The 17,711-nt window shown below is 32.2% G+C and overlaps 1 protein-coding gene across 2 annotated transcripts in view; it reads left to right on the forward strand.

Moving 5' to 3' along the window:
• Positions 1 to 17,711, forward strand: part of DSCAM (DS cell adhesion molecule) — a 683,895-nt gene that overhangs the window by 576,020 nt on the left and 90,164 nt on the right. For both annotated transcript variants that reach the window (XM_031959192.1, XM_031959191.1), the window contains exon 20: positions 8,585 to 8,718. In XM_031959192.1, coding sequence (XP_031815052.1) covers positions 8,585 to 8,718 — 134 coding nt within the window. The remainder of the gene's footprint in view (positions 1 to 8,584; positions 8,719 to 17,711) is intronic.

A 17,711-nucleotide genomic window follows, 5' to 3' on the forward strand; every position in this document is an offset into this window, starting at 1 on the left:
TTTCTTCTCAGCAGTTCATAGAACCTACACAAAACTTGACCATATATTAGAACATAAAGACCTCAAAATTAAATGCAGGAAGGCAGAAATAGGAAATGCTTTCTTTTCAGATCACAATGCAATAAAAACTACATTCAACAAAAAGTTAGGTGTAAATAGACCAAAAAGTAATTGTAAACTAAATAATCTCGTCTTAAAGAATGATTGGGTGAAACAGCAAATTATAGACACAATTAATTATTTCACTCAAGATAATGACAATGGTGAGACATCATACCAAAATTTGTGGGATGCAGCCAAAGCAATAATAAGGAGATATTTTATATCCTTAGAGGCTTACTTGAATAAAATAGAGAAAGAGAAGATCAATGAATTGTGCTTGCAACTTAAAAAGCTAGAAAAAAACTAAATTAAAAAACCCCAATCAATTACCAAACTTGAAATTCTAAAATTAAAAGGAGAAATTAATAATATTGAAAGTAACAAAACCTATTGAACTAATAAATAAAACTAAGAGTTGGTTTTATGAAAAAACCAATAAAATTGATAATCCTTTGATAAATCTGATTAGAAAAAGGAGAGAGGAAAATCAAATTATTAGTCTTAAAAATGAAAAGGGAGAACTTTCCACCAATGAAGAGGAAACTAAAGAAATAATAAGGGGTTACTTTGCCCAACTTTATGCCAATAAATTTGATAATCTAACTGAAATGGATGACTACTTCCAAAAATATAGGCTTCCCAGATTAACAGAGGAGGAAGTAAATTGCTTAAATAGTCCCATTTCAGAAAAAGAAATAGAACAAGCTATTAATCAACTCCCTAAGAAAACATCACCAGGACCAGATGGATTTACATGTGAATTCTACCAAACATTTAAAAAACAATTAGCTCCAATGCCATATAAACTATTTGAAAAAATAGGGATTGAAGGAGTACTACCAAATTCCTTTTATGACACAGATATGGTACTGATACCTAAACCAGATAGGTTGAAAACAGAGAAAGAAAATTATAGACCAATCTCCCTAACGAATATTGATGCTAAAATCTTAAATAAGATATTAGCAAAAAGACTACAGAAAATCATCCCCAGGATAATACACCACGATCAAGTAGGATTTATACCAGGAATGCAGGGCTGGTTCAATATTAGGAAAACTATCAGTATAATTGGCCATATTAATAACCAATTTAACAAAAACCATATGATCATCTCAATAGATGCAGAAAAAGCATTTAATAAAATCCAACATCCATTCCTATTAAAAACACTTGAGAGTATATGAATAAATGGACTTTTCCTTAAAATAATCAGTAGCATCTATTTAAAACCATCAGTAAGCATCATATGTAATGGGGACAAACTGTAACCATTCCCAATAATATCAGGAGTGAAACAAGGTTGCCCACTATCACCATTACTATTTAATATTGTATTAGAAATGCTAGTTTGGCAATAAGAGTTGAGAAAGAGATTAAAGGAATAAGAATAGGCAATGAGGAAACCAAATAATCACTCTTGGCTGATGATATGATGGTATACTTAGAGAACCCCAGAGATTCTACTAAAAAGTTTTTAGAAATAATCCACATCTTTAGCAAAGTTGAAGGATACAAAATAAACCCACAAAAGTCATCAGCATTCTTATATATCACTAACAAAACCCAATAGTTAGAGTTACAAAGAGAAATTCCATTTAAAGTAACTACTGATTGTATAAAATATTTAGGAATCTATCTGCCAAGGGAAAATCAGAAACTTTATGAGCAAAACTACAAAATACTTTCCACACAAATTAAGTCTGATCTAACCAACTGGAAAAATATTAAAAGCTCTTGGATTGGGTGAGCAAATATAATAAAGATGACAATACTACCTAAACTAATCTCTTTATTTAGCACTATACCAATCAGACTCCCAAAAAACTATTTTGATGACCTAGAAAAAATAACAGCAAAGTTCATATGGAAAAACAAGAGGTCAAGAATTTCAAGGGAATTAATGAAAAAAAAATCAAATGAAGGTGGCCTCGTTGTACCAGATCTAAAATTATATTATAAAGCAGCAGTTACTAAAACCATCTGGTATTGGCTAAGAAATAGACTAGTTGATCAATGGAATAGGTTAGGTTCAAAGGACAAAACAGCCAATAGTGTTTGAAAAACCTGAAGACCCCAGCTTTTGGGATAAGAACTCACTGTTTGACAAAAATTGGGGGGGAAATTGGAATTTAGTATGGCAGAAACTAGGCATTGACCCACTTAACACTGTACACCAAGATGAGGTCAAAATGGATTCATGACCTAGGCATAAAGAATGAGATTATAAATAAATTGGAAGAGCATAGGATAGTTTACCTCTCAGACCTGTGGAAGAGGAAGGAATTTATGACAAAGAAGAACTAGAGATCACTATAGACTACAAAATAGAAAATTTTGACTATCTCAAATTGAAAAGTTTTTGTACAAACAAAACTAATGCAAACAAGATTAGAAGGGAAACAATAAACTGGGAAAACATTTTTACAGTCAAAGTTTCTAATAAAGGCCTCATTTCCAAAATATATAGAGAATTGACTCTAATTTATAAGAAATCAAGCCATTCTCCAATTGATTAAATTGTCAAAGGATATGAACAGACAATTCTCAGATGAAGAAATTGAAACTATTTCTAGCCATATGAAAAGATGCTCCAAATCATTATTAATCAGAGAAATGCAAATTAAGACAATTCTGAGATACCACTACACACCTGTCAGATTGGCTAGAATGACAGGGAAAGATAATACGGAATGTTGGAGGGGATGTGGGAAAACAGGGACATTGATACATTGTTGGTGGAATTGTGAACACATCTAGCCATTCTGGAGAGCAAGTTGGAACTATGATCAAAAAGTTATCAAACTTTGTATACCCTTTGATCCAGCAGTGTTTCTACTGGGCTTATACCCCAAAGAGATACTAAAGAAGGAAAAGGGACCTGTATGTTCCAAAATGTTTGTGGCAACCCTGTTTGTAGTGGCTAGAATCTGGAAAATGAATGGATGCCCATCAATTGGAGAATGGTTGAGTAAATCGTGGTATATGAATGTTATGGAATATTATTGTTCTGTAAGAAATGACCAGAAGGATGAATACAGAGAGGATTGGTGAGACTTATATGAACTGATGCTAAGTGAAATGAGCAGAATCAGGAGATCATTATATACCTCAACAATGATACTATATGGGGATGTATTCTGATGGAAGTGGATTTCTTCAACAAAGAGATCTAACTCAGTTTCAATTGATCAAGGATGGACAGAAGCAGCTACACCCAAAGAAAGAACACTGAGAAATGAATGTAAACTGCTTGCATTTTTTGTCTTTCTTCTCAGGTTATTTTTACCTTCTGAATCCAATTCTTCCTGTGCAACAAGTAAACTGTTCAGTTCTGCACACATATATTGTATCTAGGATACACATATTTAATTTGCATAGGACTGCTTGCCATCTGGGGGAGGGGGTGAAGGAAGAGAGGGGAGAAGTCGGAACAGAAATGAGTGCAAGGGATAATGTTGTAAAAAAAAAAACTATCCAGGCATGGGCTCTGTCAATAAAAAGTTACAATAAAAAAAAAATTATGTGATTTCCCAAAGACGATCCAACATGTTTTCCTTCATTCACTTCATTGTGGATTTTCAAGTCTTGCCTAAGAAATTGATTTTCTCCTTAAGAATGAAGTACAAGCATAGCCAATGTATTCTTGGCATGACTTCATTTTACTTCATTCTTTTTAAAGAGTTAAAGACATTGAAAATAAAGTGAATACTATTTCATAAGTTATCCTGAAGAGACAAAGAAGTTGATGGCTTTGTTCAACACACACTCACAAATTACAAAAAGCACCATTTCATGGAATACTTGGAAAGCTTATGATTTCTCAGATGGGGGAAAATACCATGAAGATAATTAAAATGTATATAGCCACATCTGTTATATAGCATGAAGAAATAGAGAATTACACAAAGAATTTGATAAGGTCTTCCAAAACAAGTCAACTAAAAATTGATCCTTGATGACTCCAATGCCAGTGTCACCCATGATCCACAGAAAACACAGAAAATTGTGCTATACACAAACATTCTGGTCACTATTCCCTTCAGTTTTTTATCCTCCACTTTTTTCTGGTCCACAATAGACAATAATTTTAATATAATTTCTTTCTAGCATTTGTGTTTGATGAAAAGAGTCTTCATTTTTACATAAGATATAAAGTATTCAAAGTAGTAAATTCACAAAATATAGGACAGCTATGATTTTTCTACACAAAAATTGTAAAGATGTCATAGGATTAAATACATAAAGAAAATGCATAAGTCACTCAAGAAAGCTCATAAGGACACATGAGCAAATATAAGAAAATGTAATTGATTCAAACACTCTCATGAAACTGACCTCTTCATAGATATGCATATCCATACCATTCAATATAATAACAGGGGCTGTCTAGGTCCACGTCCCTTGCTTCCCCAAGTCACAGGTTTCGTTCATCATTCATCTAGCTAAAGAGTTTGCATGGATGATATTTTCCCTTCCCCAAAAGGCACTACACCTCAGAAATTCCTTTTTCTCTTTGAAAAGTTTGATTTCTGTTCTCTTGAATTGGAATCATACATTAAGAAACTTCCAAAGCTTTCACTGCCTATAAAATCTCCTTTCCTTGTATAAAAGGCTATATGGAATAACTCTGTCTAGGAATCCAAAATTCTTCCTGATTTTACACAGGAAGCAGAGTTTCAGGTCTGTTTCTAGCATTTTTTTTAATGAAACCTAATAATTCCCCAGCTGGTTACCATTTCTTAAAATGAGAACATTTGCTTTCAGGGAAAAACCCAAACTCATGACCACCTAAAACATTCTTCTATTAAAAACTGATATCAACTGAAGAAATTTCTCGTTTTGATGTGAAAGTGTCTCAGATAATGAAGATCATTAAGATAATAGCTGTAAGAGAGATAAATGAGCCAATTGAAGATAGTACATTTCATGCTCTGTAAGCGTCTAGGTAGTCTGAGTATTGTTGACATGGCACAGTATTCTAGAAGAAAAGTGGAAAGGGACCACCAACAGTACAATAAAAGAGTCCTTTAACTCCTTAATTCCAGCCAGACAACCATCTTAAAGATAATCTGACTTACTGGAAAACTACAAAGATAACAATCACTTGAAACCACTAGGTGTTATTGTCCTCACAGCAAGATCTATGCTGTGAGAGAGAAATATGACATCTACATCCATTTCACACACACACACACACACACACACACACACACACACAAAACACAAAAATGGGTAGAGTAAAATCTAGGGAAATAGATGGTAAACTACTGTGACTGAAGTTCAGAAATAAGGAAAGCCAAAGTCTTATAAACTTCTCAGAAGTCTCTAAGCAATGTGTAATGGATATTTTTTTTCTCTCAGAAGAAAGGAAAAAGGTAACAGACATGTCATGAACTGAACAACAAAAAAAATGAAATTCACTACAGGTAGTACTTGTGCAATGGAATTTCACTTCTATCATGGCTGAGAGATTCCAGGAAACTTCTTTAATGGGATACAATATTTACAGACATTGGGCAGTGTTATAAGATCTCTGAATAGTAGTATAGAGCTTGATCCCCTATTTGTTTTTTTATTTTATTCTTGGTCCAAGAATACTGAGAGCAAACAACAACAAAACACAGTAGTCAGATTGAGGATCCTTGCCATCTTGGCAGGTGATTCTGATTTTGGAAGTCAGACTCTCATATTGCTGACTATCTGTGGTGAGTGAAACCAAATATAGAAACAAGATTTTTGACAAAACAAGACTGCCAAGAAGTACCAAAGACATAAATAGTGCCAAGATGGTATTATAGAGAAAGGGGATGAAATGAAAAAGGGATAGAGGGAGTAACAGTTTGAGAATTCAGCAAAAGCTGAAGATCAACAGAGGCTGAAAGACTGAAACTTTGGACACTGAGAAGTTAAATTTGTTGTTTAAAAGGGCTAGATCATTCTCACTTAATAAGAGAAATATATTGCTAACCATAATGAAATATCACTGCATACATTTTAAAAAACTATATTTAGAAGATTTTATTATTTAGAAGCTGAAAAAATATATTATTTTAAAAAATAGATTAATAAAGAATACATATTTTATGGAAGAATGCAAAAAAAATCTCAGAAGAAAGAAAAGCTTTTTTCATGTCCTTGAATAACAGTTCTGTATTCTTTTGATATTCATCTATTAGTTTGGCAATTGCCATCAAACTTTTCTACAAATACCAATTTCAATAAATTTCTTATTTTAGGAAATATAATTATCATGTTTCAGTTTTTAGTAGTAATTAACATGATTATAGTTCTAATGAGTAAAATGGGAATGACCTGAATATTGTTGGCATTAATATATACATAGAATTAGGTGGCTTTCTGAAAATGGGGAGGCATGGGAGGAAAGAAAGTGGAATGAGGATAGTACTGATTCTCTAAGATTTCTAGAGACCAATTCACAGGAGGGAAAAGAAGTTTGAAGTGTTGATACTCTATCACTTATATTTTCTATAATATCTATAAATGAAAGGCACACCAATATGTTTATGTACTATATAAATGATAGTGTATGAATACTAAGTTAATATAATAGAGAAACAATTTGCAAATTTGTTAATTGGGGCTTATTTGCTTAGTGATATAAATCTCTAGGCTATTTTAAATAAAATTTCCTTGAAATTTTTAGTTCTAAATCTATGATTCTCTGACCTTGGGATCTACTATATTATGACTTTTATTAGAAATATTAGGACCTCAAGAATTAACAGTATAGTGTCACAACAATGTATGAATATAAATATGAACTTGTATATCTGTAGGTGGGTATCTCTGAAAGGTAGTACTTGTTTAAAAATGTTTAGGATTATTAACTAACAATTCAAAGAAAATATTATTGATTGGTCCTTTCAGTCCTGTCTGATTTTTTGGGGACCCCATTTGGGTTTGTTTGGTTTTTGTGGGGTTGTTGTTGTTGTTGTTGTTATTGGGTTTTTTGGGGGGGGGCAAAAATATTGTAATAGTTTGCCATTTCTTTCTCTACCTCATTTTACAATTTAGGAAATGGGCAAATAAAGTGAAGTGACTTGTCCAGAGTCACACAACTAGTATGTTTAAAAGGCTGGATTTTAATTCAGATCTTACTAACTCCAGACTCCATACTCTATCCACTATACCATCCACCTGCCACAGCGGCAGCACAATTGGTGTTAATCAGAAGTAGCAAAAGGTGTGCAAAAAGTACAACTAACAACAGGAAAAGAAGCTAATGATGAATCATCTTTCTTTAAATTGTTATAGACATTGTCTGTATTTTTTTCCTTTGCTTTATACAATGTTTGACTTCCTTCAGGTCTTCCTATGTGTCTATGAAATCTTCATATTCATCACTTGTTAGGATTCTTACAAGGTGCTAAGTCACTGGAATTGATAGAGACAATAATTATCTAATTTAGCATGGTTCAGTATGATTGAACTGAAAAGAAACCTGCTCTCAGAGAACATTACATTTTAGAGAAGAATATTACAATCACTCTTTATGATACAGCAGTGTTTCATTATGTTTATATGCCTTAGTTTATTCAATCATTCCTTAATCACTGGGGCTCATATTTTATTTCCTTCTTTTAATTATCACAAATAAATATGTAATAACAAATTTTATCAGTATTGCTGTATATACAAGTACCATAGTCTTTAAAATATTTTAATGTTAAACTGTCTATTACATCTTAAATATTATATTTTTAAAACCTGAGTGGAAATCGATGCATTTTTATTCATATTTAAATTTCATGGGGTTTTTTGGCCTTATAAGCTTGTGGAATTCTTTTTAGTTCCAGATTCTGTCATCATACTTGTTGGCTATCCTTTTAAGCTTAATGTGATCTACAAATTTAATAAGCAACCTTGCAAAGATTTTGTTTTGTAAGTCTGCATTGTATAATTACATAGAAAAGACAGAAAGACCAAACAACATAGGAAAAGCACAAATGGATTCTAGACTTTCCCTAGTAACCTACAAATGAAAAAAGATTATGCAATCTTTAAAAGAGAAAAATAGTTACCTATGCATGATTTAAGTTATGAGCACAAGAAAATGTGAATAGGTCGATATGCTATTGATTCATCTATTCTGCATATCAGAGCTAAAAATACAATATCACCAAATTAAAGAAAGAACTCTAGAAATTCTCTGAGCTTGTAGTTGACTGAGTTTTGTGTTCTTTGATCTGATTCTTGGAAAATGTCTTAGATTTGAATGTGGAGAGAAAAGAATAAGAGGAAAAGAATTCCAGGTCACATAGGCTATCAGAAGCCAAGTTAAGAGGTGAATAAATACAAGGCATTTTATCAAGTCTGTGAATAGCTTGAGAGTCAAATAGTTTGTGTTGCTCAACAGTAGGATATAAAGTTTAAAAAATAGATTGGGACCCAATTGTTTAGTATTCTAAATGATATTGCATATGTTCCATTTTTTATGACTGATTATTTTGCTTTTCAGTTCCAGGTCCTCCTGCTGGGGTCAAAGCAGCAGCAGCCTCAGCCTCTACTGTTTTTGTGTCCTGGCTTCCCCCTTTCAAATTAAATGGAATCATCAGAAAGTACACTGTGTTCTGCTCACACCCATATCCCACAGTAAGTTGGTAAACAACAAAGTAATTTTCAAGCAGCTCTAAATTAGTTGTATTTGTTCATTTTTGACAGTTAGAGCTATTTAAATATTAAAGTTTTTTTCTATTTTATTTATCCACCTCCTTAATTCTCTCTGGTATCTCTTCCCCTTCATTCCACTCATCCCAATATGTTATATGCTATTCTAAGCAAAACTCTTTTGTATAGCTCATTTTAAATTATAAGACCAAAATATTTTAACCATTTAACAACATAATTCTGATTGTATCATTTATTTGGTAGATTTTTATCAAATAATTGATGGCCAAGTTTTTTAAAATCCTAAACAAGAAATTTTAACTCTGTTGTACATTGATTTCACAAAACAGAACCTATTGATTTTCCTTTTGGACAACTAAAATGATTATAACACTTTTTCCCTAATCTACTATTTTCTATTCTTGCCTTCAACTCTATACCTCTTTGTAGACACAGTAAAAGAATTAAGTAGACTACAAAGATTGCTGGAAATATGTAAATTTGTTTCTAGAGAATTGGAACTTATTTATGTACCTCTATAAATTAAGTAACAATTAAATGCTAAGCCTCTGCTAATTTCTTTTCAAAAGAATTAAGAGTTTCTAGTAGAAAACTTTCCTATTACTATTTTATAACAAAAATCATATGTCCTAAGAGATCTTAAAAGCAGGAAATAAATACAATGAAATCTTAAGAAGTTCGTGAGAAGAATATTAAAAAACATCTATTTTTTAAAATTCTATGTAGTTTTATGTGATTTTTTTCTCTCTTTATTAGTTAAATTAGTTATTTTGCAATGATTCCAGGATGTAATTTTCCACTGAAATTTGTTAATATTTTAAAATAAATAATTCTCTTCTGTAATCAGAAAATATTCTACATCCTTTTCCATAGTCAACTTCTCTGGGTGAATAATAGTGAATAGCAAAAACCATTCATAGGAAGGCAAGCTTAAGTCAATATGGGTGGTTCAGCACAAATCAAAATTTCACTACTAGGAAAAATGAAAATATGTGAAAGAAAATTAATTTTCATTTAATATAACATAAATAATTATTTATTGAGTTGCTTAAAATGAAATAATTTTATATTGCTCTTTTAAGATAGTGGTAGGCCATGTTAACGAAACTAAAGACAAATTTATTATACCTGATAGGTGCAAGTATCTGCTTAAGTTAGGAAATTACATTCAAATAAATGTGATTAAAAAAATTAAAATCTTCCATTTTGTATTTTATTAAAAACTGCAGGAGATCTCAGGAGATGCATTTTAGCCCAGAGTAATGGTGCTATGAACCAAGACAAGCAGAGGTTCCAGAACTCAAGCTTGTGCAAATTAAATTTTGCCAAATTAAAGCTATGTCACTCTTCACCCAATTCCGTGTAATGAATTCAAGGTGAACTAATGAGAGGATGTGTCTATAGGTGGTACTCTAGACTGAAGAATGGTACTGGTCTCTAACATGGGCATTAAGCTAGGCCTAAGCAATGAACTTCTGGCTCTATGGCTGTGAACTCAAGAATAAAATGGGGTTTCACTTCCAGCCCCCTGCCCAATCTAAAACCTGAAAAATTAGCCAAAATGGAAAACCTAGTTCCACACTGCAGTTTTCTCACTATAAATCTGAGTTTGAGTTAAATAGTCTACTAGGAATCCAACAACTAGAAACAAATTGAGAGCTTTGTTGTTTAGATTCAAATTCAGGTCAGATTAAGTCATAGAATTAAATTAATAACAATATTCATAATCCAAAACTGCAACAGATGGAATGAAGAGAATACAAGCTCAACTCAACTTTCCTTCCAGAAGTTTTCAGACGTATAATTAGCATCAATTCAAAATCAGGAGATAGGCTAAATGAACAAATGGAAAGAATTCTACAATAAAGACCTTTTACACTAACAAAATCATCCAAGACACAATCCCAGAAAAAAATAATCCCAAAACATTTATTTCAATACAAAAGAAAGTGGGGAAAGGGGGGAAAAAAAAAACAATGCATAGTTACAAGTTAACTAGAATTCTTGGAAGAGATGGCTTTTTCAGCATTTTAAAATTCAAATGAGAATGCTAGAAGAAAAATGGAAGACAAATGATAATATAAGTAAAAATTAGAAAGTGTTAACAGCTTGAAAGAAGAGATAGAAAACCTTATCATGGGATAAATTCATTAAAAATTAAAATGGACCAAAGAGAAGTTTTGGATTGTTGAGAGTTATGGTATTCTAAAATCTCAGGAATAGCTCAAGCTAAAGACTCTGACAGCCTTTAGAGCCCCCAGAGTGATTTTATCCATGACAAAGTCTAACTGCCTTTCTGATTTTGACTCTCATGAGGTAATATTGTCATTAATTTAATTAATTCTATGAATTAATCTGACTTGGATTTGGGTCTAAACAACAAGGCTCTCGATTTGCCCAGTTATTGGATTCCTAAGAGACTGCTATTTGACTCAACCTCTAATGGTCAGCTAAAAAGTTGTGCAGATTCAGAGTGGAAAAGCTGCAGATATATTTCAAAAAATATTAAAAAAAAAAAAAAACCCTGCCTAGATCCCTCAGAACTAAAGCATGAAATAAAAATAGAAAAACCTTAAAGGTCACTGAAAGGAATCCTCAAAATGAAAACTCCCAATAATATTACAGCCTAGATCCAAACCTTCAGATCAAATAAAAAATATTGAAAGCAGCCAGAAAACAAGAATTCAAGTGCTGAATATCAGCAGTCAGGATAATACATGATATGAAATACTATCAAACCAATAAAAAGCTTGAAATATTTTTCAGTAGACAAAGGATTTAGGCTTACAAGCAAGTATAACATAACCAAGAAAACAGAGCATATTCCTTCAAAGGTGGGGGGAAGAGGAGAGATGGATCTTTAATGAAATGGAGGGGTTCAAAATATTCCTAAAAAAAGACCAGCATTGCATTAAAACTTTGTAAAACAAAAACAGGAATCAAGAGGAACATAAAAAGGTATTATCACAAAGTGTATCTAAGACAGAGATGCTGAGAATGATTTTGGTATGATTTAATAATTGTAGGAAAAAAAGGATGGAAAGAGGTCACCATTAAGAATTTATTTTGGGAAAGAAAGGGGAAAGGGATGGAAAATTTTTTTCACATAATTGGGGGATTTAAGTAAAACAAAGAATATTAGAAATATAATAGTAGAAACAAAAACAATAATAGAATAAACAAAAATAATGGAAAATAAGGAAGAAGGAGTAGAAGGAAGAGGGGATATGAACTTCATTCCTATCTGAACAGCTTAAAGGAGGGAAGAATACACACTCTCTCTCTCTCTCTCTCTCTCTCTCTCTCTCTCTCTCTCTCTCTCTCTCTCTCTCTCTCTCTCTCACCCACCCCATACTCCTCACACTCCACACAGTTCTTTCAACAGGGAAATAGTAAAGAAAAGAAGAAAGGCAGGGGGATGATGAGAAAGGTTAGTAAGTCTTGAGAAAGTAAATTCTAATTAAGGAAAGTAAATCTTAAAAAGACCTTTAAAAGATATAACAGGAGGAACCTGTGGTTGCGTGTAGGGGGAGAGAAGTAGAAGGCGGTTAGGGGAACAGAAATAGATTATACCAAAAACTAGTGTTGAGCATATTTCTTCTCCTTAAGCACATTTTTCTTCTTTATAAAGAGGGGACAGGAATAAAAAAGAAAGAAAATTATAAAGGTGAGGGGGAAGAAATAATCAACAATAATGATTGAATGTCATGGAATGAATTCACTTGTAAATGGAAGACTATATCCACCTGGATCAGAAAACAGACTCCAACATTATGTGATTTACAAAAACTATACTTAAAACCAAAAGATTTATACAGAGTTTAAATAAGGGCCTGAAGAAATACTCTATGGGCATTCAAGAAAGCAACAATCATGTCAGATAAGGCAATAGTTAGCATAGATTTATTTAAAATATATGAACTGAATAAATATTTGCTGAAAACTATTGTATACAACAAATTAATATCAATATCAAGCACACATGCACCAAAATGACATGGCAACTAAACATGAACGTACAAAGACAAACACAGACACACACTTTATACACACAAAAAGAATAAATTGCAGGGAGAAGTAGATTGTAAAACTATAAATGGGAGATAATGATTTATGCCTTTAAACCTAAAAATATCTAATCAAAAACTAAATCCCCAAAACTGAAAAAACTTAATAGAATTTTAGGGGGAAATAGATACAATAGATTTCTGGAGATTATTGAATAGAAATAGAGTATCACACCTTTATGAAAAATTTCTGTTTAATGAATAAATAAAACCAGAGCTTTAAAACATGTTAAAATAGACAGACCAGCTAAATTTTTTAAAAAGAAAAGAAAAAGAAATTAACAGTAGCTAAAAATGTAAAAAGTAGGTTCACAATTAAGAAATAAAAGTGATTGATAGAATTATTGCATAAAATTGCCAGCAAAACAGAAAGTCCAAATGAAATGGATGAATATTTATAAAATTATGAAGTTCCCATATTTTTAAAACTGTACATAGTTATATAACCAAACCTCAGTAAAAAAAGAAATTGAACATGGCACAAATGAACTCCTAAAAGAAAAATAGAAGATCAAATCGATTTTTCAAGTGAACTATATGTTTAAAGGATAATTAACCTCAATACAAGTTGTTGAAAAATTGCAAATTTCTACTATGAAACAGTTATGATCTTGATGCCAATATTAGAGACAGACAAAACAGAAAACTGTAAACTAATTATTCTTAAGGAGTATTGATACACTTTTTTAATTTAAAAAGGAGATTATGGAAATATTGCCTAAAGATTATGAACAATGACCAGGCTCTATTTCTACCAAGAATACAGAGCTAGTTCAGAGCTAGAAAAATTATAAATATAACTAACAATATTAATAACAAAACCAAAACCTAAAATAATATTATCATATCAATATACAGAAAAAGCTTTTAAAACATATATAATACCCATTCCTGTTTAAAAAAAAAAAACACACTAGGAAACAGAAGTAAATAAACTTCTCTTTACAGTTATAGTTCCCATTTTAATTTTTAAAAAATTAAAAAGGGAGATGGAGCAAAGATGGCAGAGAAAAAGGCAGCAAGTCACCTGAGCTCTCCCCAAAACTCTTTCAAACACCTTTAAATAATTCCAAAAAACAATTCCTAGAGCAGCAGAATCCAAAAAAAAAAAAAAAAAAAAAAAAAAAAAAAAAAAAAAGGTACAGTGAAAAAGTTTTCCAACCACAGACACAACTTAGAAGGTATGCAAGAATGGTCTGTAGTACCTAAGTAAGAGTATAGCACAGTCAAATGCAGGCCACACCAACACAGACCTAGCCCCAATAAATGAGGAGCAGGTCTTGGAAACAACTAAATCAGCAACAGCTGCTGGCGCTTCTAGAGCTTTCAACCCAAAAGATGGTAAGATAAAAACTAGTCAGAAAGAGATTATAGGGATGTCTTTCCTAGCACTAGGTAGGATTCTGTTGTTTTACTCACACTTTGATTAAGGTCACAGTTCTGGATAGCATTCTCAGAGAGAGAATGTAAAAGACTGAAACTCTTAAAAGGTGTGCTTGAATCAGACAACTGAGCACTTAAGGTTAATTATCTGTTGGACAATGATTCTATTAGCATATGTTGGGGTAAATGGCCCTCTGACTGTTCAGTGCTGGCTTGATGTTTGGTGTATACAGATAATTGTAGGTGAGGATTAAGGGATGGGGTGAGAGAAGAGAGAACTTCACTTTACAGCAAGACCAGGAGAAGGAAGGTTGGTGGCAAGCTTGTGGCAGTTTGTCTGTCACCTTCACTTCTCCCCTGAAGACCAAGGACTTTTACTTATCCTGACTCTGGCCTCCAGGGAGCTAGCCTGGACTTTATAAGAGAAGGAGCACTCATATGCCCCAGTTTGCCCACAATAAAGTGAGTCCATTGTCGCAGTTCCAGGACAGAAAAGAATGATTGCAGTCACAGACCAGAGAGGAGTAAAAATATCTCTCCTTAGATCATATCACCTTGAAAATATTAAAAACAACATGTCTCCAAAAATATCTCTGAAAACAGCTGCACAAAACTCTGAACATTTGGGAAAATGTACCCACAATTCTGGAACTTTTAATGGAGTTAAAAGTTAAGAAATAGGATGGAAAATAAGAAAATAATAGAAAATATTCTGATAATGGAAAGTTTCTCTGGTGACAAGGAAGATCAAAACACATTTAGAAGATCAAAGTCAAAACTCCTATATCCAAAGGCTCCTAGAAGATTATGAATTGCTCTCAGATCATGGAAGAGTTAAAAAAAAAATCAAGTAAATGAAGTAATGGGGGAAATATAAAGAGAAGTGAAGTGATGCAAGAAAATCATGAAAATGAATTAACAGTTTAGTAGAGAAGGCACAAAAATACTGAAGAAAATAACACCTTAAAAATAAACTAGGCAAATAGTAAAAGAGGTACAAAAAAACAATGTGAAGAAGAGAACACTTTTCTACAGTGACTTAAAAGGCAGAATTATCCAAATGATAAAAGAGGCACAAAAATTCACTGAAGAAAAAAAAAATTCCTAAAAATTAGAAATGGCCAAATGACAAGAAGATACAAAAGCTCACTGAAGAAAGTGATTTTTAAAAAATTAAAATTCAGCAAATCAATGTTAATGACTTCATGAAAAATCAAGAAATAATAAAATAAAATTAAAATTAAATAATAAAAAAGAAGACAATGTGAAATATCTCATTGGAAAAAACAAGTGAAATGGAAAATAGGTCCAAAAGTAATAATTTTAAAATTATTGTTCTATCTGAAAGTCATGACAAAAATAGAACTTGGATATCATCTTTCAAAGAATTATCAAGGAAAACTTTCCTGATATTTTAGAACTACAGGGTAAAATAGAAGTTGAAAGAATCCACCTATCACCTCCCAAAATAAATACTAAAATGAAAAATATCAGGAATATTATAATCAAATTCAAGAGCTCCCAGATCAAGAAGAAAATATTTCAAGCAGCCAGAAAAAAAATTCCAGTATTGTGGAACCACAGTCAGAATGACACAAGATTTAACACCTTCTACAACAAAGGATCAGAAGACTTAGAATATGATATTTAGGAGGTCAGAAGAGCTAAGATTACAACCAAGAATCACCTACCCAGCAAAACTGAGTATAATCCTTTTTTTTTTTGGGGGGGGGGGGGGGAATGAATATTCAATGAAATAAAGAACTTTCAAGCATTCTTGATGAAAAGACCAGAATTGAAAGAAGATTTGATATTCAAATACCAATTCAAGAGAGGCATGAATTTAAAATAAATAAAATTTATAAAAAATATGAAAAAGAAAAGCAAAATCACTTTTTAAGGGACTTAAGTTTAAACTCTGTACAATTCTATATAGAAAAAGAATATTAACTCATAAAAACTTTCTCATTATTAGGACAGTTAACAGGCGCATATAAAGACAAAATGCACAGGTGTGAAGTGAAGTGAATATGAAGAAGTAATATCTGTTTCTTCCTGCAATTCACTTAATTTCTCCTACAACAATTAGGATGCTATGCCACTTGGTACATATATGTTTAGTATTGACACTACTTCATCATCTATGGTACTACTTAGGAAAATGTTTTCTTCCTTTTATCTTTTAATTGGGTCTATTTTTGCTTTGTCTGAGATCAGGATCGCTTGTTATTTTTGGTTTGTTTTTAATTTTAGGTGAAGTATAATATAATCTGCTTTAGGGTTTTACCTTTTCTCTGTGCATATCTGCTTCACTTGTGTTTCTTGCAAACTATATTGTAATACTCTGGCTTTTAATCCACCTTGCTATTGACATTCATTTTATAGGAGAATTCATCCCATTCCCTTGAAGATTTATGATTACTAACTATTTCTCACCATATTTTCTCCTGTTTATCCTTTTCTCTCTCTTTTCACTCTCTCCCTTTGCAGGTGTATTGCTCCTGACACCTAGCTCTCTCAATAGGCTTTCCTTTCTATCAGCCCCTCCTTCTCTTTCCCCTTCCCCTTCTACTTCTGCTTTCTCTTCTGTTAGACTTCTCTCTTTTTTTTTCTTTCCTCTTTTCCTTCTTACTTCCTCATAAGTTAAGATAAATTTCTATGCCCATCAATATGTGTATGTAATTCCCTCTTTAAGACAAATCCAATGAGATTAAAGTTCAAACAATTCTCATCCCCCACTCTTCTTTCCTCTACTGTAATATGTATTTTCTGTCTCTTTACATAATGTAATAATGTACCATATTTTAACTCCACTTTTCTTCCAGTACTATTTGTTTTCCATTCTTTAATTTCCTTTTTAATCATCACTTCAAAGTCAATGTATATCCATACCCTCTGTCTCTGTATACCAAAGGGATTATATCTAAAAAAAATAATAATAATAAATTAAGAGGTGAAAAAGGAATGCACTGTGAGAAAAATGAGAGAGATAGAATGGGGTATATTATCTCACATAAAAGAGACAAGAAAACATTTTTACAGTGGAGGAGGAGATGGGGGAGATGAGAAGTTATGAGTAAACTTACTTTCCATAGAACTGATTCAAAAAAGGAATAATATACACAGGTAATTATATATAGAAACCTATTTGCCCTACAGGAAAGTAGGAGGAGAAGTGAGTAAGAAAAGCAGGAGAGTGATAGAAGAGAGGTCATATTGAAGGAGGGTAATTAGAAGGGAAACCACTTTTAAGGAGGAACAGGATGAAAGGAGAGAGAGAGAATAGAATAAAATGGGGAAGAGGGAATAGGATAGAGGAAAACACAATGGAAAATAGTAACCTTGAAAAAAATTGAAGCCAATTTCTCTGATAAAAGCCTCCTTTCTCAAATGTATAGAGACCTGAGTCAAATTTACAAAATGGTCATCCCCCAATTGATATATGAACAGTTTTCAGATGAAGTAATAAAAGCTATCTATAGCCATATGAAAAAAAGTGTTCTGTCT

This window comes from Sarcophilus harrisii, chromosome 3, assembly GCF_902635505.1.
Source record: "Sarcophilus harrisii chromosome 3, mSarHar1.11, whole genome shotgun sequence".
Taxonomy (NCBI): domain Eukaryota; kingdom Metazoa; phylum Chordata; class Mammalia; order Dasyuromorphia; family Dasyuridae; genus Sarcophilus; species Sarcophilus harrisii.